The following is a 22,614-nucleotide window of genomic DNA, read 5'->3' on the forward strand; positions in this document are numbered from 1 at the left end:
GCCTGAGATCTGGTGACATGAATGACATCATGATGATGACATGGTTCCTGCCTGGCCAGAAAAGTTCATGGGGCTTTTTTTTTTCTTTTGCCAGTCCTGGGGCCTGGGGATTGTCCCTGAGCTTCTTTTTTTTCTCAAGGCTAGCACTCTACAACTTGAGCCACAACACCACTTCTGGCTTTTTCCATTTATGTGGTTCTGAGGAATTGAACCAGGGCTTCGTGCATGCTAGGCAAGCATTCTACCACTAAACCACATTCGCAGCCCCCATGATACTCTTATTCCAATTAACCAGCAAAATTAAAAAGTCAGAAGTGGAGCTGTGGTTCAAATGGTAGAGCTTCAGCCAGGCTTAAACAACAAAGCTAAGGGAAAGCACCCATAGCCTAAGTTTAAGCCTCAGTACACACACCCACACTCACACACACCCAAACTCACACACACACACACACACACACACACACACACACACCTCACACACACAATCCAAAATCTAGTGTTTGTACTGCAGACCTAAAGAAATACAAAAGTTCTGACCTTAAGTGCCAAATTCCAAACACCAGCCCTGGTGTTTTGTTTTGTTTTTCTGTGGCCAGGACTTCAAATTTGAACTCAGTCTCATGCTTGCAAAGCAAGCCTTCTGCTTTTAGGGTTTGGGGTTTTGGGGTGTTGTTTTGTTTTGCTCATGTGGCTTGAACTCAGGGCCTGGGCACTGTTCTGAGCTCTTTGCTCAAGGCTAGCACTCTATCATTTTTTTTAATTTTTTTAATTGTATTTTATTTTATTTGAGAACATACTGTACAGAGGGGCTACAATTACATGGGCAGGATAATGCATACATTTCTTACCAGCACTCTATCATTTTGAGTTACAGCACCAATTACAGTTTTTTGGTGGTTAACTGGAGATAAGAGTCTCATAGACTGCCTGGGCTGGCTTTGAACTTTGGTCCTCAGATATCAGTCTCCTGAGTAGCTAGGATTATAGGCGTGAGCCACCCAGGGCCCAGATGGTTTTGGTGGTGGTGGTGGTGGTAGTGGTGGTGGTGGGTTTTCTGGGTTTGTTTTTTCTTTTTTTTTTTAAGATAAAGTCTCATAGTTTTACTTGGTGTTGACATTGGAACACAATCCTCTCTCTGCCTCGGAATAGCTGGGGTTATAGGTGTTCACCATCACACCTGGCCCAAGTCTGGCTTTTAAATGTGAAGGCCTGGGATCCAGAATCCAGTCTGACTCAAAGGCGAAACAAAGGCCTCATCCCCCTGGGACTGGGGATATGACTTAGTGGTAGAGTGCTCGCCTAGCATGCCTGAAGCCCTGGGTTCAATTCCTCAGTACCACATACACAGAAAAAACTGGAAGTAAAGCTGTGGCTCAATTGGTAGAGTGCCAGCCTTGAGCAAAAGAAGCTCAGGGACAGTGCCCAGGCCCTGAGTTCAAGCTCCAAGACTGGCAAAAAAAAAAAAAGCCCCACCCCAAGATGCAGACTCCAGACCTCCAAAAAACCCAGACTACACAGACTTCAGGTCATCAATACCAAACACAAATCCAGAACCCATGACCCAGATGTAGAATACAAGTACCGGAACTCCCCATCAGAGAAGCAACAGGAAGACTGCAGTTCCTATAGGCTTACATCCCAAATCCCAGCCTCTGTATTTTGCCATCCTCCAATTTTCTGCCCTGGGCTCCCCCACCCCTGCCTTGGGTGCACTAGGCCCTGGGGAGGAGCTCCTGACAGACTCACACAATAGCTTCATTCTAATAAACGCTCATTAGACCAAGTCCCCCGCCCCACCAGCCACCCCAGCGTCCTGCCCATAAAGCTAGCTCTGAGCCACCTCCCACCCCACCCCACCCCATCCCCAGACCCAGGAGGGGCTGAGAGCTTATAAAGGCAGGCTCTCCAGTGACCATGCCCTCTCCTGCCATCTGAGTGCCCCAAGAAGCTGCTGGAGGATCTAGAGGGGGTGAGACCTTTGAGAAAACACTTGGAAGGGGGTGGTGAGGGGAAACTGGGGGGCAGGGCGGGGAGAGGGTAGGGGGAAAAAGTGTCAAGGGCACATGGTAGGCCCAGGTGTCCTTTGCTGCGGCTACAGGTTGAATCAGAACTAAGAAAATGTCTTGGAAGTTGCCAGGAGCCCCAAAAGGGGGAGGAGGGAGAGGAGGGACCAGAAGGGTGACCCTGAAGACACACGTCCTAGAACCAAGGACATGGTCATGAGCGATCCTGGTTCGAGTCGGTTCAGAAGCAGCCTGAGGCTTCCTGCGTGCCAGGCCTCGAGCCAGGCAGTGCTGGGGACACAGAAGACATGACTGAACTCCAGGGCCCTCGATGGGGGAGCAGGAAGAAGCCCAGCCTTGGCGTGTGTGGGGAACTGGTCCATCAGAGGCAAGACAGGCCCTGGAGGAGATCCAGAAGGCTCCTAAGAGTGGGGCCAGGCCTCACAGGACAAACACAGATTCGGGGAATAGAGGGGACACTAACTCACTCCCCAGATCTCCCACCTGCCAGGTCCTGAGGCAGTAGAACTAGGAAATGCAAGTCCAGTCAGAGCAGGCCTGCCCAGAGCGGGCTCCTGGTCTGATGCAGGGGGGAGTAGAAGGGGACACAGACAGCACTGTGGGTGAGGAAAGGCCTCTCAAGGAGGATGTGGCCTAACCTAGTAGGTTAGCTGCAGGCGTGAGGTCACAAGGAGGAAACAGTAGCAATGGCCTAGTCCAAAAGGACAAGGTCCTGAAAACTGAAGTCGACAATTGACTCATGACCCTGAATTGGGTGGGTGGGGGGACCAAAGGCTGAAACTCCATCTGGGGGCCATTAGGGGTCCTAAGCAGGCTGGGTGTAGGGGGGGCCATGGGCAGCTCTGGGTTAGGAAGACCCCCTCGGAGGGCTGGGGTGGAGAACAGGGTAGGGAACCCCTGGAGACTGGGTAAGAGGCTGAGACAGGGTCTGAGCCAGGGCTCTGAGACTTTTGCCAGCGACTGAGGTGAGACAGGCTGGGGGATCCCTGGGTCTTCCGGGTGCCTAGAGATCAGTGGAGTCTTCCTGAGGTAAAGATCCTGGGGAAACAGTAGGCAGTGACTGTGGGAGAGGGAGGAAGGCATGGTGAGAAGAAATTTTGTGGGTATGCGCACATCAGTCCTGAGACTTGAACCCAGGACCTGTGTGCTACTGTTCCTGAGCTTTTATGTTCAAGGCTGGCACTCTACCACTCGAGTCACAGCTGTACTTCTGACTATTTGGTGGTTAAAGATAAGAGTCTCAAGGAGTTTCCTGCCCAGGGTTGGCTTTGAATGGTGATCCTCAGCTCTCAGCTTCCTGAGTAGCTAGGGTGACAGCTGGGAGCCCCAGCAGCCTGGCTAAGAAGTTTCTTAAGGAGGAAGCCCACGGAGTGAGTTGGGATCTAGAAGGACCATAATGGGACACAGGGGTTCCAGACTCACCCCAGCTTTCACTCTGTCTCCAGATCTCAGCGGAGCCTGGCCCCTCCTCCACAATGTGGCTTCTCGCCTTCTTCCTGATGACATCTGCAGGTGATGGGGTCTGTGGGAGGCTGGTGCCCTTCTGCCCCAGAATGGGTCCTGGGACCTGTCAGGCCTCATCTTACACAGAGACCACTTAATGGCCCCACCTCCATTGGCCCCCGCCAGCTACCTACAACCACCTCTCATCTGTACTTCTCCCCCACCCCCACCCCAGCCACCTGACCAGCATCCTGGGCTCTAGAGGTGACACCTGAGGCCTCTCCCTGCCTGTAACAGTGAACACCAACCTGAGTTTGAATCCTGAGTTTGACCCTTTCTTACTGTGTGACCTTATGGAGACCACTTCAGTTCTCTGGGCCTTCTGTGTGTCAGACAGCCCCTAACCCAGACAGCAACAACAAGATTCCACTAATGTCACCGCAAGCATTGAGCGAGGGTAGCAAGCCTCCAGATGCATGTGGTGCACATCTGTCACCCCAGCCACACAGAAGGCGGAGATCTGAAGGTCGCATCCCGAAGCCAGCCTGGGCAGGAGAACTCTTACTTCCAATTAATCACCAAAAACTCAGAAGTGGAGCTGTGGTTCAAATGGTAGAACACCAGCCTTGAGTGAAAAAGCTAAGGATAGGGCCCAAGTCCTTGAATTCCAACCCCAGCACTGGTGCACACACACACACACACACACACACACACACACACACACACACACACACACAGGTGGTGAAACAACAGTGCAGACTCTAGGTTCAAATCCTGCTTCTGCCACTTTCCAGTTCCTTAACATCTCTATGCCAAACTATATGTCAGAGATGCCAGCAATTCCCTTACCCATTCGTGTGAGTTTAGTGTGTAAGCACCATGGGGCACTTAGAATGTGCTAGAAAAGCATCACTCATTCACACCACTTCCTCGCTGCTGTGGTTCACACAGGGGGATGACCACAAATTCAAGGTCACCCAGATGGCTGGACTGTAGCTCCATGCACTGCCACCCCCCCAGGGAGAAATTACATGTAACCGGATGCCTGAGCCCTGAGTGGAGGAGGAAGATATTCACTACCTGCCCTCCCACGGCCAGCCTGCACATGACCCTGGTTCCCCCTGGGGCCTTCAGACCTCCTCTCTGCTGCCAGCACCCCTGGGGCTCTCCCCATACCCTTTCCTCCCTGCCCCCCACCTGCCTGCTGCACCCAGCTGAGGCCTCTACCTTTCTCCAGCTTGGACTGGCCAGGTGCAGACCGGTCTCAGCTGCTGGCCCTCGCCCTCCTCCAGAGGACGCCTCGCCCTTCCTCTCTTAAGCCCCTTGGCCACACATCCGCATTCCCCTGGCCTCCAGTTCCTGACCTTGGTGGGCAGAGCTAGGAGTATTGGGTACCAGTCTAGCCCCATGGACCACTTTGAACCTCCAGGGGATGGTAGGGGGGGTCCCATCTACACTGCACCATGCAGGGGGGCTGTGGGTCTGGAGACCTGGAAAAAAACAAGCAAACAAAACCTGATTATGTCCTTTGGCACGATGCCCGCCCATGTGGAGGTAGATGATCTGGAGATGGGTGACAGCGTCCTGTTGCAAGGCTGTGTCTACTGCTATGTGTCTGTCTGCTACGTGGAGGCCGATCTGGGGAGGGGAAGGTGTGGGCCTTCTAAGTTGATGTCTGGAGAGTGTGTGTGTGTGTGTGTGTGTGAGAGAGAGAGAGAGAGAGAGAGAGAGAGAGAGAGAGAGAGAGAGAGAGAGAGAGAGATGGGGGTTGTTCTGGGGCTTGAGCTCAGGTCCTGGGCGCTGTTCTTAAGTTTCTCTCCTCGAGGTTGGTGCTCTACCTCTTGAGCCACAGCTCCACTTCCAGCTTTTTGGTCCTTCATTGGAGATGAAAAGCCCACAGACTTTCCTGCCCAAGGCTGGCTTTGAACCTTGGTGCTCAGATCTCAGCCGCTTGCATAGCCAGAATGCCAGGCGTGAGCCACCAGCACTGGGTTCTGGATCTTTAATGATGACAAAATGGCTTGGAGATGAATCACATTTTTGACCTTGACCCTGTGTCTGAGTCTGTGTGGACATCTGCCTTCCTTTGACCATCTGTGTGTCTACAAGCTGCCCATCCCCATAAAGTCCCCCATAAATAAATAAACCCACTAAATAAGCTATGCTAATTAAGCAATCACAGGGGGCAAGGCATTTGTCTCTTATTTCATCTTTATAGCCCATCTCGTTTTCCAGACAAGACTAGGGAGGAACAGAGAAGTCAAGTCTCTCTCGGTCTCACAGCCAGTGCATTTGAACCCAGGAGTAAAGCCTCGCCTTCTCTGTGTGCAAATATGCACATCCATGACACCAATGCCTCAGCCTCTGCTCTCCTTGGGCCTGCAGACGCTGCTGTGCGCATGCGTGTGCCTGCCGTAACCGCCTGTGTCCAGACACACACAGGGGTGTTTCTGCTGTCAGTCCTGACATAGTGGCTCAGGTGTCTGTGCATGGATTTTGGTGCCATCCCTGTCTGTCCTGGGCCTGGAGACGTGCACGTGTGTGCAGGCATGATCGTGCTGATAGGTCACTGTGAGCCAAGTCTGCGTGCCACACCGAGTGGCCACGTCTGTGACAATAGCGTGACCTCAAATGACACTTCCCAAGGGATCACCCTGTCTGTGGGTGATTCCTCCCCGCCCCTGTACCCAGGCCCTGTCCAGGCCCGAGGTTAGGGCCCCTGAGCAAATAGCAAGGGCTTCCTAAACTGGGGGAGGGGGGGTACAGTAGAGAAGTACCAGTAAGGCTAGGGGGTCAGGGTTGCTGAGGAGACCCTTGTCCCCTCTCCTAACAGCCCGAGATGGCGACAAGGTTCTAGAAGGAGAAGAGTGCCCACCCCACTCCCAGCCGTGGCAAGTCGCCCTGTACGAGCGTGGGCGCTTCAACTGCGGGGCCTCCCTCATCTCGCCACGCTGGGTGCTGTCTGCTGCCCACTGCCAAACGCGGTATGAAGGCCAGGTGGGAGGGAGATGCATGGCTGGGTGGGTGGGCAGGGGAATCGCAATGCCCACCCCGATACCCGTACTCCAGGGCTTGAATGGCAGAGGGACTCTCCCTCTTGGGTTCTGAAGGAGGAAAAGGTGGGGGTCAAGGCCTCAGCTGGGGTTTGTGGGTTCTGAACCCTTAAATCCCAGGAGGAGTTGAGAGAGCTTTCCCAGTCTTTGACCTCTCCGACTGCTCCTTCCTGCCCAGCTTCATGAATGTGCACCTGGGTGAGCACAATCTGCGGAAGCACGAGGGCCCGGAGCAGCTGCGGGCCGTACTCCGCACCATCCCGCACCCCGGCTATGAGCCACGCAGCCACCTCCACGACATCATGCTGCTGCAGCTGGCCCGCCCCGTGAACCTCACTCCACAGGTTCGACCCCTGGCCCTGCCCACGCGCTGCCCACACCCCGGTGAGGCCTGCGTGGTATCGGGCTGGGGCCTGGTGTCAGACAATGAGTCTGGGACTACAGGAAGCCCCACGTCACAAGGTCAGTGAAAGGGTGGGCTTGGGTGGCAGGCTTCGAGGAAATCTATCTTCCTTCCCTGAGGGGGGAAGGGACAGAAGTATGAATCTAAGGCCACGCACAGTGGCTCATGCCTGTGCCCAGTTACTCGGGAGGCTCAGATCGGAGGATCACAGCTCAAAGCCAGCCTGACAAGATAGTCTGTGCAACTCTTATCTCTACGTAACTCCAAAATACCAGAGGAAGTACAGCTCTCTTCCACATCCACTGTCTTCTTCAGTGAGTCTGCCGGACACTTTGCATTGTGCCAACATCAGCATCATCCCAGACACATCTTGTAACAAGGATTACCCAGGCCGCCTGAGGGATACCATGGTGTGCGCAGGAGTGGAGGGCGGCGGCACAGACTCCTGTGAGGTCAGGGAGGGGTGTCCCACTGGAGGGAGGCCCGGGAGGGGACATGTTGGGGGTGCCAGAGTTGGCTTAGGTTGTTTGCTTGGGGCCAGAGAGGGTTTGAGGGTTGGATTCAGCGCTGGTGCAGCAGGAGCGGTTGGAATGGTGGTGAGGTCGGAGCCGGGACTGGTCTGGATGAGTGGGATCTAGCTAGGCTGAGTTGGGGTGCACAGGAAAGGTCTTGGGTGCAGCCAAGTTTGAGTGAATTGCTGCTCCATTGGGTTAGGTGTGAGGCAGTGGTTAGATTGGAGTCCAGCAGTGACTAGAATGAAGATGAGGACACAGGATTCAGGAAGCTCCTACTTGAGTCTCCATTGTCCCCACAGGGTGACTCGGGGGGACCCCTGGTCTGTGGGGGAGTCCTGCAGGGCGTGGTATCCTGGGGAGACGTCCCTTGTGACACTACTACCAAGCCTGGGGTCTATTCCAAAGTCTGCTGCTACTTGGACTGGATCAGAGAGACCATGAGGAGGAACTGACCCCTGGCCTGTGCCCCGAGTCCCAACCTGAACAGAAGTGCCCACCCTGACCCAGAACAAATTTGGCCACTCACTGCCCCCCCATTGTAGCCAGGAATGAGGCTCCGCCCTCTCCAAGCCAAAGCCGGCCTCCAAATTCGCCCACTCAACACCAAGACAGCAGAGCGAGCTGCCCATACCTCGTCTGTGCAAATTTCTGTGACTTTCTTCTGAGAGGATGTGAAATGGGTGGCAGAGGCTAGGTGGGGAGCGGCTCCATTTCACCCATGTTCCCAGTCCCTGGCTGAGGGGAAATGACTCCGAGCAGGGTACTGTTCACCCAGCAGAAGTGTGCAACCACGCACATAAACACCGATTAATGGCCCAGCCACACCCATTGTTGGTTTTTCCGTCTGTAAAGTGCATCATCATATTCAATAAAGGCATTTGTGTGCATGTGTGTGTGTGTGTGTGTGTGTGTGTGTGTGTGTGTGTGTGTGTGTGTGTGCCTTCCAGTACCACCAGGGCTTCAACTTGGGGTCTAGGTATTGTCCCTTAGCTTTTTTTCACTTAAAGCTGGTGTTCTTATTACTGAGCCACACCTCCACTTCTGGCTTTTTGCTGATTATTTGGAGATAGAGGTCTCACAGACTTTCCTGTCTGGGCTAGTCTCAAACCCAGATCTCATCCTCAGATCTCATCCAAGTGTGAGCCACCAGCACCAGGCTCAACAAGGCAATGCTTATGAACTAGTGAAAAGCAGCACTGTCCAAATATTCTTGATCTCTGGATCCTGGTTTGGGGACCCTACATGCACTGGGTCACAAAGAGTAAATGACTTCTTTCTCTTCAATATTTAGTTCTAAGTATCTTGACAGCTGATAGCCTTGGCAAAAAAGAAAATACTGCCAGGCTGGTTCACGCCTGCCATCCTAGCCACTCAGGAGGCTAAGATCTGAGGATCGTGGTTCAGAGCTAGCCTGGGCAGGAAAAGCCGGGAGACTCTTATCTCCAATAAACCACTCAGAAAACCAGAAGTGGCGCTGTGGCTCAAGTGGTAGAGTGCTAGGCTTGAGCTGAAGAGCTGAGGGACAGAGTCCAGGCCCAGAGTTCAAGCCCCACAACCAAAAAACAAAGGGGAGGGGAATACTCTTCTTAAATTAGCCACCATCCTAACAAGTAACAGAAGTGGACCCTATGAGCTGCTTTGCTTTTTACCAATGAGCCAAAAAGCAGGCTGGAGGCCTATGGCTTCACCATTGAGGGTTCAGGAATCTTGATAGTCCTCAGAGACCCCCAAAATAGGACTTTTAAGGTCACTCAATCTTGAAGCACACAAACTTCATCCTTGAGACTGAGATCTTTTCTTGGTAGGGCTCGGGTGGTAATAGGAATTTGTGATGCAAGTCTTCACCAAGGAAGAGAGGTAGACCAGATCTCCTGCACTTTGCAGGGCATGACCTTGAACACCCATAGCTGTAACAAGAAGAGCCACAGTCACCCCAACATTCTTTGGGGAGTCATTGGATTTTGAAACTTTAGTGAATCTTGAAACCTTAGCCTGAAATTTATTTCCTATTCTTGTCTCTGAAGGTGTTCTGATTGTGGTGATGCTCCATCTTTGTGTTACAAAAAGAACAAAATATTGGAGGCTCTAGATCCTGAGTCTAGAACATTCTGAAAGCTAGGATTCACAGTCCAGTTGAAACGGGCCAGCTGCTATCTTGTGGTGACAGCAACTAGGGCCCTGATTGCTTCTTGGAGCTCTGTGTGAGGGGTCGGATACTTCTCCACCTGCCCACCATGCCTCGCTGGCTCTGTGGCCCCAAGCAAGGCTCCAGGAGCTGCCCAGCCCCACCCCAGCTGGCCTGGGCACTGGGCACTCAGCCAGTGTGACCAAGCCTGCACCACAACAGGTGCAGGTCCTCCCTCTTCTGCCCCAGCTCAGGGACAGGTGGGGGCAGGTGGCCTCCATCAGCAGGGGCGGGGCCCAGAATTGAGTGCCAGCAAGGCAGGGGTGGGGCGCTAAGGGTAGGGGGGGTGGGGATAAGGGCTTTTAAAGACTCCACGAGGAGGTACTCCAGCTCCAAGCTCACCACTTCACCACTGGCCTGCCTTGGACGCCTCTAGCACCATGTGGCTCTTGGTTCTGTGCCTCGCCCTGTCACTGGGGGGAACTGGTGAGACTGGGGGAAGGGGAGGGAACCCTGGATCCACCTTGCCCACACCCCTAAATCCTTCCCTCCCACCTCCTCCAGCCTTGTCTGCAGCCCATAGCCCACCCTAGACCCCTGTCCCCCAGGGCACCGCCCTCCTTCCTCCTTCCCCCACTGGCTCCTCTGCCCCAGAACCTCCCCACTTCCTTAGCCAGAAGGGAAGGCCTGGGCCACCTGTCTGTCTCTTAGGAGTTCACCAATGCTTCCAAGGAACCCCCTAGCCCTGGGTCATCCACCGCCACCCCCGATTTTCCTGTGACCCTTGAGCCTGCGGCTCCCCCAAATCTCAGCACACCCAGTGTCTTTCCCACCCCAGCGGTGTCTTCCGCAGGCTGACGTCACCTCGTCTCTGACATCCCACAATCCAGCGGACCATCCTGCTCCCCACACTAACTGGCGGGGATCACCAGAAGGCTCCCCATCTTGCATGGGGGAGTCCATCAATATCCTTCTCCCTGTTCCCATGCTCTGTGCAGCGCCCCAGTCTCCCTCCAGCCAACACCCACAGACCCTCCTTCCTTCAACTCATCCTCCACAAGCTGCAGCTCTCTCCACCTGCGTACTGCGTCTGCACAGCTCTGGTTTTCTGGGACCCAGCCAGGGCCTCCTGCTGGCCTCCTAGGCACCCCAACATGTGATTCCAACTCCCTCCTCTCCTGTCTCCTTGGTGGTTGGGCCTGACTCAACCCCATTCTCTGTGCTTGTCCTGAGAATGCCCTCAAGTTTCTCCAGTGCTCAGGCCATGAACCCCACCTCCCTGAGCAGCGCCCCTCGCCCTCCCCCACAGGGCCCCTACGCATGCGCCACCATCCCAACCACTGTTTGTTCTCATGGCCCCATCACCCCGACATGACAATCTTACTGGACAGGAAGGACCCCAAACCCTCCAGGACTCCTCTCCTAGCCTTGGCCCTGCTCTTGCCCTTGCCCCGAATTCTAACTGTCCCTGCCTAGCTGACCACTTCTAGCCCAATCCGGAGACCCACATCCCAGATGCTGTGGTGGCATTGTCTGCCCAGGCTCCTGGGTCTCATCTCCCACTCAGGACCAGCTGCCCCTGACCCTCAGATCCCTCCTGAGACCTGGGGCTGCATCCCCACGTGCCCAGCCCAGGCCCTGCACCTTCCTCCTGCTTCAAATCTTGAGCCCAGGTCTCCGCTGACCCTTTGCAGGTGCTGCGCCCCCTATCCAGTCTCGTATCATCGGAGGCTCAAAGTGTGAAAAATACTCCCAACCCTATCAGGTGGCCGTGTATCATTATAGCAACCTCCAGTGTGGGGGCGTCCTGTTGAACTCCCAGTGGGTGCTGACGGCTGCCCACTGCTTCAGCGAGTGAGTAGGAGCCCGTGGCCGGGGGAGGAAGGCAGCCCCGCTCCAGGAGAAAGCAACCAAGGACTTTCCAGAACCCCTCAGGCCAGGCTGCGGGCTGGGGGGCTAGGGAGGGCCTGCAGGGGTGCTGAACAGTGAGAGGGAGCGCTGGGTAGACCCCCTGTCCACATCCCCCACCCCCGTGTCCACCTCTGTCTCTCCATGGTATCCTTGGGCGTCTGTCTTCCTTTCTGTCCCCATCTCTCTTAGTTGTGGTGTCCCTGCCTCTGTCCCCCCTGTGTCTCTGGGTCTCTGCCTCACTTGTCTTCCTCCTCCCTCTTTGCTGACCACAATCCCAGCATGGATTCCTGGGCACCCCTGAGAAAAGGAAAGGCTGTCCTTCAACTGTGTGAGAGGGAAGGTTTTTCCTCTGTCCCCCCCCCCATCCCTTCTGTCCACCCTGCAGAGCCTCAGGGGAGCCTGGAGCTGGGTGAGAGCAACTAAGGGAGGAGGAAGGAGAGGGAGGAAGCGGAAGTGGAAGGAGCGAGAGGGAGGAAGAGGGAGAGGGAGGAGCAGGGCCCTGGAGGAGGGGCAGGCCTTGGGCTTCAGGCCAGGCCCTGCCTGCTGGGAAGCTCTCAGCCCAGTCCCAGCTGTGGCTGAGCAGCTTGGGCCCTGGCCCTCCTCCCCTCACCCCTCCCTTCCCTCCACTGTCCTGCTCTTCCCCTCCCTTCTCCTCCTCTGTCTCATGGCCTCTGCCTTGTCTCCTTCCTGACCCCTAGATTCCCACTGTCCCCCTCTGCCTCTCACCCTCCGCCCCTGCACCTCTATCCTCTATCTCTGCCTTTCACACTCTCCCCTTCCTGTCTTCCCTCACACATACACTCAATTTCCCCAGGTGTGCCTTTCCCCTCCCCCTTCCTCCGTTTCCCACTCCCTGCTCTGTCTCCAGTTTGGTCCCTCTACGACTCTTCCATACCTGCTTTACAGGGGTCTCTGCCCAGCTCTGCCTCCCTACTCACTCCCTCCATTTCCCTCCCAGCAATTACCAGCTCTGGCTGGGTCGCCACAACCTGTTTGATGATGAAGAGGAAGCTCAGTACGCCCAGGTCAGTGAGAGCTTCCCGCACCCATACTTCAACCTGAGCCTCCTGAAGAACAACACCCGTCACCCTGGAGAGGACTACAGCCACGACCTGATGCTCCTGCGCCTGACAGCCCCCGTGGACATCACAAAGGCTGTGGAGCCTGTGGTCTTGCCCACTGAGGAAGCAGAGATCAATACAACCTGCATTGCTTCTGGATGGGGCAGCATCGAACCACAAAACTGTGAGCCTACCCCTCCCCCCAGGTCTGAGGGAGGGGGGGGGAAATGCCCCAGCTGGGTGAGCTAACAGCTGCTTTTTCTCCCTGGCCCACAGTCAAGTTCCCGGATGACCTCCAGTGCGTGGACCTGAAACTCCTGGATAATGACGTGTGCAGGAAAGCACATCCCCAGAAGGTGACGGAGTTCATGCTGTGTGCAGGGCACTTGGAGGGTGGCAAAGACACCTGTGTGGTAAGCAGCACCTCCGTCCATGTGGGGGGGTCTTCATCTGGTTATAGTCTTCATCATGGTCTGTCTTTATCTGGCCTTCCAGCCCCAGGAGTGGGGCTGGTAGAAGAGACACAGATTCCAAGTTTTGGGGGGATTTTTGGTTGTTGGTCATGGGGTGGGAAAGGGCCTGGCCCTATCCCTGTGCTTTTCTGCTCAAGGCTAGCACTCTACCCACTTTGAGCCACAGATCCCCTTCTGGTTTGGGGGTAGTTAATTGGAGAGATAAAGAGTCTCAGAGACTTTGCTGCCCAGGCTGGTTTCAAAATGTGAACCTCAGATCTCAGCCTCTAGAGCAGCTAGGATTATAGGCCTGAGCCACCAGGGCCCAACTGAGGAGACTCAGATTCTGAAATGAGGTCTGCCCGCCATCTGCCCCAAGGCTGCCCCCAGTGCCTCAGTTTCCTCCCTTCCTGAACCCCCATCCTGGCAAGTACTGCACACCTCCATATCACAGTGTCTCCTGTGGCATGTGTTCTGCCTAGTCCCAGAAAGCTTCCTGAATGGGGCTGGGAGATGAGCCAGGAGGGAAGGGTCACCTAGCTCCTCTGGCCTTTCCAGCTGGACCCTGTTGCCTCCCCCTCACTGCTGTGTTGGAACCCTGTCTTCCAGCCTGGTCCACAGACCTTTCTCACTGTCTCTCTGTTTCCTGTTCTCAGGGAGACTCAGGGGGCCCACTGATCTGCAATGGGGAGCTGCAAGGCATCACCTCCTGGGGCCATGTCCCATGTGGCAGCCCTGACAAGCCTGGTGTCTACACCAGTGTTACCAAGTACAAGCAATGGATAGAGGAAACTATGAACAACAACTCCTGAACGCCACCTTCTCCCCACTCCCAATAAAGCCAAATACGCATCACACCAGTGTCTCCTATCTTTATCTGGCTTTCAGCCCCCGGCCCATCCAGCGGATCCCAGTCTGCCCTGGCACGGGGCTGTGCCGATGTGGACGACCAAAGGGGCAACCAAGGCTGGGACCCTCGGGCAAAGTTGGGGACGCCCATGGGGCGCTGGGCTGACCCCTGTGAGGGCAGGGGCACCGAGGAGCCGCAGGGCACCCAGCTCGGTGGGGGAGGTCAGGAAGGGGGCAGAGGGTTGACGGCAAGCCACGCCCCCAGGGAGGGGCCTGCTCCCTAGATGGACCCTGCAGAATGCCAGGGACAGAGGAAGGGATGGGAGCTTGGGGCGTGGCCTGAGCTGGGACAGGGACAGGGCTAGGCGTGTGGGCGTGGCATGAGTGCTTGAAGGTGGGAGGGGCCTGGCTAGTAGTGGTCTGAGTGGGCATTGCCTGGTAATGTGTGTGGGTGTGGTCTCGCAGGACTGACACCAAGGGCCAGGTCTAGCTGGACATGAGTTGGGGGGGGAGGAGCAAGGGGCAAGGGGGTGGGGGTGCCATGTGTGTCCTGCCATAGCTAGCATAGGGACCGGGCTACAACTATGCACACTGTCCAGGCTGCAGACCCCAAGAGGGGTGTCAGACCTCCGGATTGGGGAGTGGGGACTCAGTGGGCAGAGACAGGATGGCAAAGTGTGGGCCCTAATGCTGGTGGTGAGGTTGGCCACAGTGGTCTTCAGAGGGTGCGGCCTGTTCTCAGGGCCTCCAGAGAGGGGTTGGGGATATCAGTGGCCTTGGTGAAGGGGCAGGCCAGCCCCTGGCCTGGTTATAGCTCAGTGTTCTGAATTGCTGAGGAGTTCTTCGTGGTAGGGTCTTGAGTGTCACCCTGGTCAGAGAATGAACTATCCTCAGTCTGCTCAGGGTCTGAATCTTGCTGCTGGGACAGGCGCCCCACGGCACCCTGCTGAAAGGCCCAGCGACGATAGCTCATTCTCCGCTCCATGGTGGGCATCCTCCGGCTCCACAAGCCCACTTGGTTAAGGTAAGACAGGCCTCCTGCGGGAGGAGTGCACGTGGGAGCTGGACTACCAACCCCAATCTAGGCCCACCCATCCCTGCCTCTTTCCCTGGGCTCTGCCCCCAGCTCCGACCAAGGCCCCACCCTTCCTTCCCAGGCCTGGCCCTCACCGGCCCACAGCATCAAGCCACTGGAGCACAAGCAGAGGTAGAAGGTCACCAGGTAGGATACCTGTGGCCTGGGGTGCAGGCTCTGGCAGTCAACCACAAAGAGCGTCAGACTGAGGAGAATCAGGAGCCCTGCACTGGGGTGGGGCCAGAGACAGACAGGAGGCTGGACAGTGACCCTAGTTCTCCCAGGAGGAGGAGGGGGACAGAGACATCCCCTCCCACCATCTGTGACAAGCAGACAGACAGACACACAGCCACATACACACACACACACACACACACACACACACACACACACACACACACACACACACACACACACCAGACACTGGGAGAGAAAAGAAGGGGGGAGGGGAAAGAAACAACCAGTAGGAGAAAGTCATCACACAACAGAGCCTAAACAAGAAGGAGATGCCCACAGAAAGAGAGAGAGAGAAAGAGAGCAAGAGAGAGAGACAGAGACAGAGACAGAGACACAGAGAGAGACAGAGACGAGAGAAAAAGAGAGAGAGAGAGAAAGAGAGAGAATGCACCTGAGAGGCTTTTGCAAGACCGGCAGATTTCAGAGCAGTAAGTTCAGCCACACCTCAACACAGAAAGGGGATCTGGGAGGGGTGGGGGGCAGGGCCTTCCCCGAGGTGGCCCCCTCCCAAGCCAAACTTACCAATGCTAATGCTCAGGGAGCTGAAGACAAAGTCGATCTTGACCAGGCGGCGGAAGACTGGGCGGAAGGAGAAGATGATGATGGGGAGGAGCAAGAAGCACAGGCCCAGGGCCAGCAACATGAAGCCCTTACTCATGTGAATGAGAACTAGGGAAGTGGCAACACATACTGTGGTCAGCCCCAGCAGTCAATGCCATGCCCCCACATCATGCCCACGGCCACTGCGAGCAGTCCCTCAGACACTCCCACCCCCAAAGTCTAGCCACAGTCACGCTCAACATCCCCTAGCCTCGTATCAACCAGTCACCCCCTAGAAACTCCAACATAACTTTACTCTCACTCAGAAAGTCACCCCAGACCCTCCCCCAGAGAGACTGCTGGGAGCCCTCCATCCTCAGCAGGGCCAGAGGGGACACTGACCTGTGACTTGGCCCACGTTGGCACACCTGTGCCTCCTGCAGTTGGTCCAGAAGCCCAGGTAGCCAGTGTAGGGGCCCTGCAGGTAGGCCATCCGCCCATCTCCCACACTGAACATCAACAGGGTGGCCAGGATGATGAAGATGAAGCACCAGCCTCGAAGGATGAACTTTCGGTCCTCCTCCCAGGAAATCAGGTACTCCACTTGTTCCGCTGGGAAATTGCAGAGTTTTGTTGTTATTGTTGTTGGAGGGAAGACTGGATCATTCTTCCTTTTCTTCATGTTTTATTCCATCTCCATCATCTTCTACACCCTCACTCCCATCACCTCCTTCCCACCCCCAACTGCTCCTACCGCATTCCCTGCCTCCTTCCAAAGCGAGCCCCACACGAAGCTCAAAGGGACTCATTTTGTGCCTCTACCCCTCTTCTCCCGTCCATGTTCCCCATCTCTGCAGCCATGACACCATGAGATACAGAGTGCCACACACTTGTGACCCTATCCACCTTGCCACTGCTGCTTTCTATTTGCTCTCTCTCACCTCCAAACCCACCAACTTCCCAGGGGTTCCCTCACTCCCAGGGCCTCACCCCCTCAGTGGCTGCTCCCTGCCTCCAACACTCATCTCCTGCTTTGGCCCAGCTCCTCCCTACCCATCCAGGAGGTTTCCAGGCCAATATCATTGTTTCTCCACCTTCTCCAGAAGCCCCAGCCTTCCTCCCAGACCCCCACCCAGCTCCCAGGCAGGCAGCCTGGAGCAAATGCCAGCTGCGCCCCTCACACACACACACCAGCCCAGCACAGACAACTGATTAACGCCTCTGCCAGTCTTCTGCCACACCAAACTGAGGGCCATGGCTTCTCTGAGACCCCAAAAGAAGTGAAAGAAGATAAAACAGAGGAAGGAAAACAGGGGAGCAGGAGAGACAATGAACTGAAGGACTAAAAGGAGTAAATGGATCCTGAAGAGGCAGGAGGAGGTGAAGGGAGATGCCAGTGGGAAGAACAAGATCTAGTTTCAGATCTCGGGCTCTCTAGAAACAGGTAGAATTCATTTCAGATGTGCTGCCCAGGCCTGGCTCCTCGCTCATCCAATACAACCCCTCCCCCATGGCCCAGACCTTACACTGAGTCCCCTCCCCTCCCCCCCCCACAACACCACCAGCCCAGCCCCAGACCTCAGGTCACTCACAAAAGGCCAGCGTGGAGCGTGAGGCCATGACCAACGTCCCACCACCCTGGAACCCCTATAACTGTCATAGAACCTACCCTGCCCCCAGCTGCAGGCCGGATTGAATCCCTGAGCCCTGCCTGTGGACAGCAGGAGAAACTTGGAAACATATACCAAGGCAGAGAAAGGGAATGCCAACAGATGGAGCCTGAACCCTGGAGAGAAACCCACAGGCTTCTGGGTAGCCGTGGCAGTGCCCAGGAAGAGAAATTGAGGCCGTTGGCTAGCTGAATCCACCAGAGCCCTGCCCCTGCCCTGACCTTCCCCATGTCCCAGGAAGCCCCATCTGACCCCCAGAGACCTCAGCCAGCCCCTCCCAGCACCACCCAAGCTGAGACCCCAGGCTTTCCGCCAAGTACTTATAACCCCCAGGTTAGTACCTGTTAAGATCCATCGCGACCATCCCAGGGGACCACGTGGGGGCAGGCAGGCACAGGGGGAAGATTATTATAAGGTTTATGAGCGGGGCCATGTCTCCCCCAGGAGAGGGAGCAAATATGGCATCTGCCCTTATCCAGGTAGGTAGCTCTGAGGTCGGTGTGCAGGTAGGTCTGGGCCGAGAATGGGAGTGGCCAGCTCTATGGTGGGAGCTCTAGTGCAAGGAGGAGCTCAGGTCTTTTTGGAGCTGAGGACTGGTGGGGGGGGACAGTGCTAACAGCACCCAAGACTCTTCACCCTCTGTCCAGAGTCAGCAGGTGAGCGCCCAGGAGCCCCTGCAAAGTATCCTCAGCCGGCGCGTGAGCAGCCAAGAGCATTCATCAGCCCACAGCCACCGCCGGGTGAGCATCCAGGAGCCCCTGCCCAGCATTCTCAGCCGGCCAGTGAGTCTCCAGGATTCCCCATCGGCCCTGGGCCGCCGCCGGGTGAGCATCCAGGAGCCCTCGCCACCCTCCAGCTACTACAAATTCAGTTTCCAGGATTCCCCACCAGCCCCCAGCCGCCGCCGGGTCAGCATCCAGGAGCCCTCGCCAGCCTCCAGCTACCACAGGTTCAGTCTCCAGGATTCCCCACTGGCCCCCAGCCGCCGCCGGGTCAGCATCCAGGAGCCACCAGTAAGCTTCCTCCCATCCCAGCCCAATATCCAAGACACCTCACCCATTTTCCACAGTCACCAAGCCAGCATCCAAGACACACCACCTGTCACCTACAACCGCTGGGTCAGTGCCCGAGACCCACCTTCGGTGTTACAGGATCATCAAAGCACTTACCCCCTGAACAATGTCCAATTCAAGTCCTCCTCCGGGCCAGCAAGTACCCAAGCACCACCCAGCCAAGTGCCACCAAAAAACAAAAAGGTCAACCTCGCTGGCAAACAGACCTGGCCCCAGGACAACATCCCCTCAACAATCAGCCAGAGTGGGACTATCCAAAGCATGGAGTCACTTGCCTGGGACTCTGATGCGACCTCAAAAGAAGACCACAGCTACCAACGTGACCCAGTCGCCCCGAACAGCACCACACAGTACTTGGCAAGGCGTTCCACAGGAATCGCGTATAGCGGGTAAGAGGGCATGCCCAGCTGAGCTGCCAAGATCTGAACTCCAGTACTACGGGAGGAACAGCAGTCAAAGGTTGGGGACTTGCTGGGTGCCTGTGGCTCACACCTGTCATCCTAGCTACTCAGGAAACTGAGGTTCTCGGTTCAAAGCCAGCCCCAGGTGGGGAAGTCTCTGAGACTCTTTTGTTGGTCATGGGGCTTGAACTCTGGACCTGGGCACTGTCCCTCTTCAGCTCAAGGCAAGTGCTCTACCCATTGAGCCACAGCACCACTTATGGTTTGTTGAGTGGTTTATTGGAGATAAGAGTCTCTTGGCTTTTCCTGCTAGGCTGGCTTTGAACCACGATCCTCAGATCTCAGCTTCCTGAGTAGCTAGGATTACAGGTGTGAGCTACCGGCACCTGGCTATGTGAGACTCTTCTCTCTAATGAAACACCAAAAAAAGTCAGAAGTGAGCTGTGGCTCAAGTGGTAGAGTACTAGCCTTGAGCAAAAAGTAAAGCCCCAGGACACACACACACACACACACACACACACACACACACACACACACACACACACACACACACACACACACTCAGAGTTAAGGACTAGAAGGACATAATCTGCTGGATTAGAAACCAGACATCATGGCTGGCTGTTGCAGGTGTAAGGTAACTCTGAGAGAGGGTGGACCGGACAGACAGGGCAGGTGGGTCAATGCTGATGGTCTGGTGGCTGGGCAGGGCAGGTGGGCCAGCACTGATGCTGGTGGCTGGCATGTGATCTGTGCAGGTATCGGGGAAAGTACAGTCGCCAGTCACTGCTGCCCATAGGCTGGAGGCTGCTTCATGAGGCCAGGAAGATCAGCCGCCAGCTGAGCCTGGTGCTGACTCTGGCTGGCATGCTGATCATCGGAATCATCTCACTGGGCCAGCCCTGGGTCCACTTCCAGGTGCCACTGATGCCCCCTGGGGGTCCCTCGAGACCCCCAACCATCGCCATCGACACCATCCTCTTTGTGCGATGTCCAGACATCTCCTGCATGCATGAATATGACCAGAATGCATGTAAGGCCTGCTCTGGCATGGACTGGTGTCTCCCTCCTTCCCTGGGGTGGCCAACCCAGCTCTAGGGTGACCCTCACCTGGCAGGTTGCATATGTCAATTTCCATTTTCTTAAAGGAGAACCCTTTTCATGGGATAGGGGGAAGGAGGGGTGACACCCCACCCCCTTCATGCCCAAAGCCTTAAAGACAGCCTTAGTGTTCTTGATATCTTCCCTTCCTCAGACCTGCTGGACCTTGCCTGGGCCTTCCTAGTTATATCCAGCATCACCTGCTTCTGTCTGTTTGTGGGCCTCATCAGCACCATCTTCTTCACCAGCTCCAACCTGCCCATGCTGGATTTTTTCCTCTTCATCTGCAGCATCATGTCAGGTGCAGTGCCAAGATCCTGCCCCTGGGAACCCAACTTGTTCTTCTTCACTTGTTTCCAACCCGGCCATCTGAGAATGTCAACCCCAGTCCAGCTCCAGCTCCATCACCCTGTAGACCTCGCTCTCCAATTCCTCCCCATCTATTCCCAACTCTGAGCTCTTTCCCAGTCATAAAACATCTACGTGCTCCCCCAGGCCATCCCCAGCACAGTTTCAGCTCCCAACCTCTGCCCAGCCGCCAACCTCATCCCCAATCCCATCCACCCACAGCAATCACCATCTCTCTGAGCCAGTTTTCTGTTCAGTAGGATGAGGGGTAAAGCTTCCTACCATGTGGAGATGTACTTTAAGAAAAAAAGGGGGGCCGGGCGCTGGTGGCTCATGCCTGTAATCCTAGATACTCAGGAGGCTGAGATCTGAGGATCCAGGTTCAAAGCCAGCCCGGGCAGGAAAGACCGTGAGACTCCTATCTCCAATAAACCACCAGAAAACCGTAAGTGGTACTGTAGGTCAAGTGGTAGAGCGCTCGCCTTGAGCTGAAGAGCTGAGGGACAGCGCCCAGGCCCAGAGTTCAAGCCCCACGAACGACAAAAAAAAAAAAGAAAATAAGAAAAAAAGGGGGGTCCGGAAGTTAGTCAACTAGAGAAGCAATGAACAAGAGCCGGGGGGCATACAACTCTGAGCAAGGGTTCTCACACATCCCATCCCTGGCCTCCCACCCTCTGTACTCTCACCTCTGTGCTCACACAGGGACCAGCATCGTACTGGCTGTCCTGTTCTACCTACTACAGGCCAACAAGTATATGCAGGAAGGCATGACCTACACTCTGGGGATCAGCTTCTACTTGGCTTGGACAGGCATCTTCCTCTTCTTCATCACCGGTCTGTGCTGGGTTGGGGGCAGGCTGTTATGGTTCAGGAATAGAGATAGGTGTTGTGTGGGGAAGAAGAGAAATCCAGGGCCGGGTAGGATGAGACTGACATGGGAAAAAGGGTTGGGAACACACATGAGGCTGGATGTAAGGATGGGCCAGGGTTTGACACCAGAAGTGAGTTAGGAAGAGGGCAGGGGGTGGAGTCAGGTTGGGGTTTAAGGGCATGATCAGGGGACAGGTTAGGGGACAAATCATGGGGTTAAGACACAGCGTAGTGCCCATGGGATTGGGCTAGTGAACCATCTGTCCTCTGTCTGTCTGTCTCTCTTCCCTTTTGCTCTCCCAGGTTTCTTCTCCTATCTGAATTACATCAATTTCTGGTCCATCCTGGCAATTCAGGCAATCTGGACTTAGGCCATGGGATGAACCCCACTGCCGGACAGCTCTCGTGGCTCCTCGTTGAACACCTGACAGGCCTGCTTCATATCCCCCACCCTTGACAAGTCTCCTATGTTTTTTTTCAGGAGCCCCTACCATCCCTTACCAACATAAATTAATAACTTGTATTTTTAAATAACCAGTATTTTCTGCTCAGAATGTATTTAGTTTAGCTCTGCGCCTTGAAGCCTTCTGTGGAACTGCCCTTCCTCTTGTGGCCATCCTTGGGTAGAGAGAGGGAAGGGACTCAGACATGAAGGACCAAGATACACAGCAGCCAAGAGAAAGGGGCCTTGGTGCCTGGCACACAAAGGGTACAGTGTCTGATGAATCACTCATTCTCTCCCATGCCTGGTCTTCAACCTCTTAGCTTTGTGAGTCCACAATAACTCACCACTCCTGGGAAGATTCTCCCCACGCCTCCCGCTACCTTCACCCTCACCAGCACCCAATCCTCACCTCATCTTTCTTCTCCCAGGTCTGTGAGAAACAGCTTTTTCCTTACATTACAGGTGTTGAACTCAGAGCACTGAGCTTGCTAGGCAAGGACTCTACCACATGAGCCACACTCTAGCCTTTTTTCATTTTCAGCGTCAAAGCTTTTTTTTTTTTTCAAATGGTCCCATCTTTAGATTAAGACCCAGCCACCCAAGTAACTAGAATTACAGGGATAAAACATCATACACACCACTTCCAGTTTTTTGTTTTACAAAATAATATTCTTGCCCAGGCTGGCCTCAAACCAAGATCCTCACATCTCTACCTCCTAAGTAGCTGAGATTATAGGCATGAGCCACTACTCCCAACATGTGCAGCAGCTTTTTGAATACGGTTTGAAGCTAACAGCCCCTTGTTAACAGGATGATGTTAAAACTCAGTTACAAAATTCTGTCATTGCCCAGGTCCCCCCAAAGGGCCTTGGCTGAGGGCACCCCTCCGTCTCCTTCTCACTGTGGTTAAAGCTGCCACGCTTGGAGTCTCAGCTCTGCCACTGCCTGCCTTGTGACCCATAGCGTCCCAGTTCCCTCATCTGTGAAATGAGTGATGGTGGTATTTTAATCTACACTG

General features: G+C 55.2%; 4 protein-coding genes across 9 annotated transcripts; 3 read left to right on the plus strand and 1 right to left on the minus strand.

Annotated features, from left to right (window-relative positions):
* Positions 1 to 3,499: 3,499 nt before the first annotated feature.
* On the plus strand, positions 3,500 to 8,083 carry Klk15 (kallikrein related peptidase 15). The gene is made up of 5 exons (XM_070000466.1): positions 3,500 to 3,536; positions 6,301 to 6,451; positions 6,699 to 6,982; positions 7,239 to 7,375; positions 7,738 to 8,083. The coding sequence occupies exons 1-5, from the start codon at positions 3,500 to 3,502 to the stop codon at positions 7,888 to 7,890; spliced, it is 762 nt and encodes a 253-aa protein (XP_069856567.1). The 3' UTR covers positions 7,891 to 8,083.
* Positions 8,084 to 9,943: 1,860 nt separating this feature from the next.
* Positions 9,944 to 13,844, plus strand: Klk1 (kallikrein 1). The gene is made up of 5 exons (XM_070000868.1): positions 9,944 to 10,049; positions 11,258 to 11,417; positions 12,433 to 12,719; positions 12,812 to 12,948; positions 13,644 to 13,844. The coding sequence occupies exons 1-5, from the start codon at positions 10,004 to 10,006 to the stop codon at positions 13,797 to 13,799; spliced, it is 786 nt and encodes a 261-aa protein (XP_069856969.1). The 5' UTR covers positions 9,944 to 10,003; the 3' UTR covers positions 13,800 to 13,844.
* Positions 13,845 to 13,857: 13 nt separating this feature from the next.
* LOC138812743 (uncharacterized) lies at positions 13,858 to 17,330 on the minus strand. Of its 4 annotated transcripts, none has more exons than XM_070000870.1 (5): positions 17,281 to 17,330; positions 16,091 to 16,300; positions 15,671 to 15,727; positions 15,007 to 15,135; positions 13,858 to 14,874 (listed from the first exon to the last, which is right to left on the minus strand). In XM_070000870.1, exons 1-5 carry the CDS (start codon positions 17,306 to 17,308, stop codon positions 14,645 to 14,647), a joined length of 654 nt encoding a protein of 217 aa, XP_069856971.1. In that variant the 5' UTR covers positions 17,309 to 17,330; the 3' UTR covers positions 13,858 to 14,644. The 4 variants fall into 4 exon arrangements, with proteins under 4 accessions (XP_069856971.1, XP_069856970.1, XP_069856972.1 ...); XM_070000869.1 differs by having other exon boundaries at positions 15,671 to 15,817; XM_070000872.1 differs by having other exon boundaries at positions 14,709 to 14,874; positions 15,068 to 15,135; positions 15,671 to 15,817.
* A 33-nt stretch (positions 17,331 to 17,363) lies between these two features.
* LOC138812529 (DNA-directed RNA polymerase II subunit RPB1-like) lies at positions 17,364 to 21,673 on the plus strand. Of its 3 annotated transcripts, XM_070000469.1 has the most exons (7): positions 17,364 to 17,691; positions 18,006 to 18,371; positions 18,510 to 18,820; positions 19,591 to 19,865; positions 20,088 to 20,234; positions 21,025 to 21,115; positions 21,455 to 21,673. In XM_070000469.1, the coding sequence occupies exons 1-7, from the start codon at positions 17,587 to 17,589 to the stop codon at positions 21,606 to 21,608; spliced, it is 1,449 nt and encodes a 482-aa protein (XP_069856570.1). In that variant the 5' UTR covers positions 17,364 to 17,586; the 3' UTR covers positions 21,609 to 21,673. The 3 variants fall into 3 exon arrangements, with proteins under 3 accessions (XP_069856570.1, XP_069856568.1, XP_069856569.1); XM_070000467.1 differs by having other exon boundaries at positions 18,006 to 18,820; XM_070000468.1 differs by having other exon boundaries at positions 18,006 to 18,820; positions 20,984 to 21,115; positions 21,455 to 21,608.
* Positions 21,674 to 22,614: the final 941 nt, after the last annotated feature.

This window comes from Dipodomys merriami, unplaced genomic scaffold (assembly GCF_024711535.1).
Source record: "Dipodomys merriami isolate MVZ:Mamm:240054 unplaced genomic scaffold, mDipMer1.0.p SCAF_57, whole genome shotgun sequence".
In the NCBI taxonomy this organism is placed as follows: Eukaryota; Metazoa; Chordata; class Mammalia; order Rodentia; family Heteromyidae; genus Dipodomys; species Dipodomys merriami.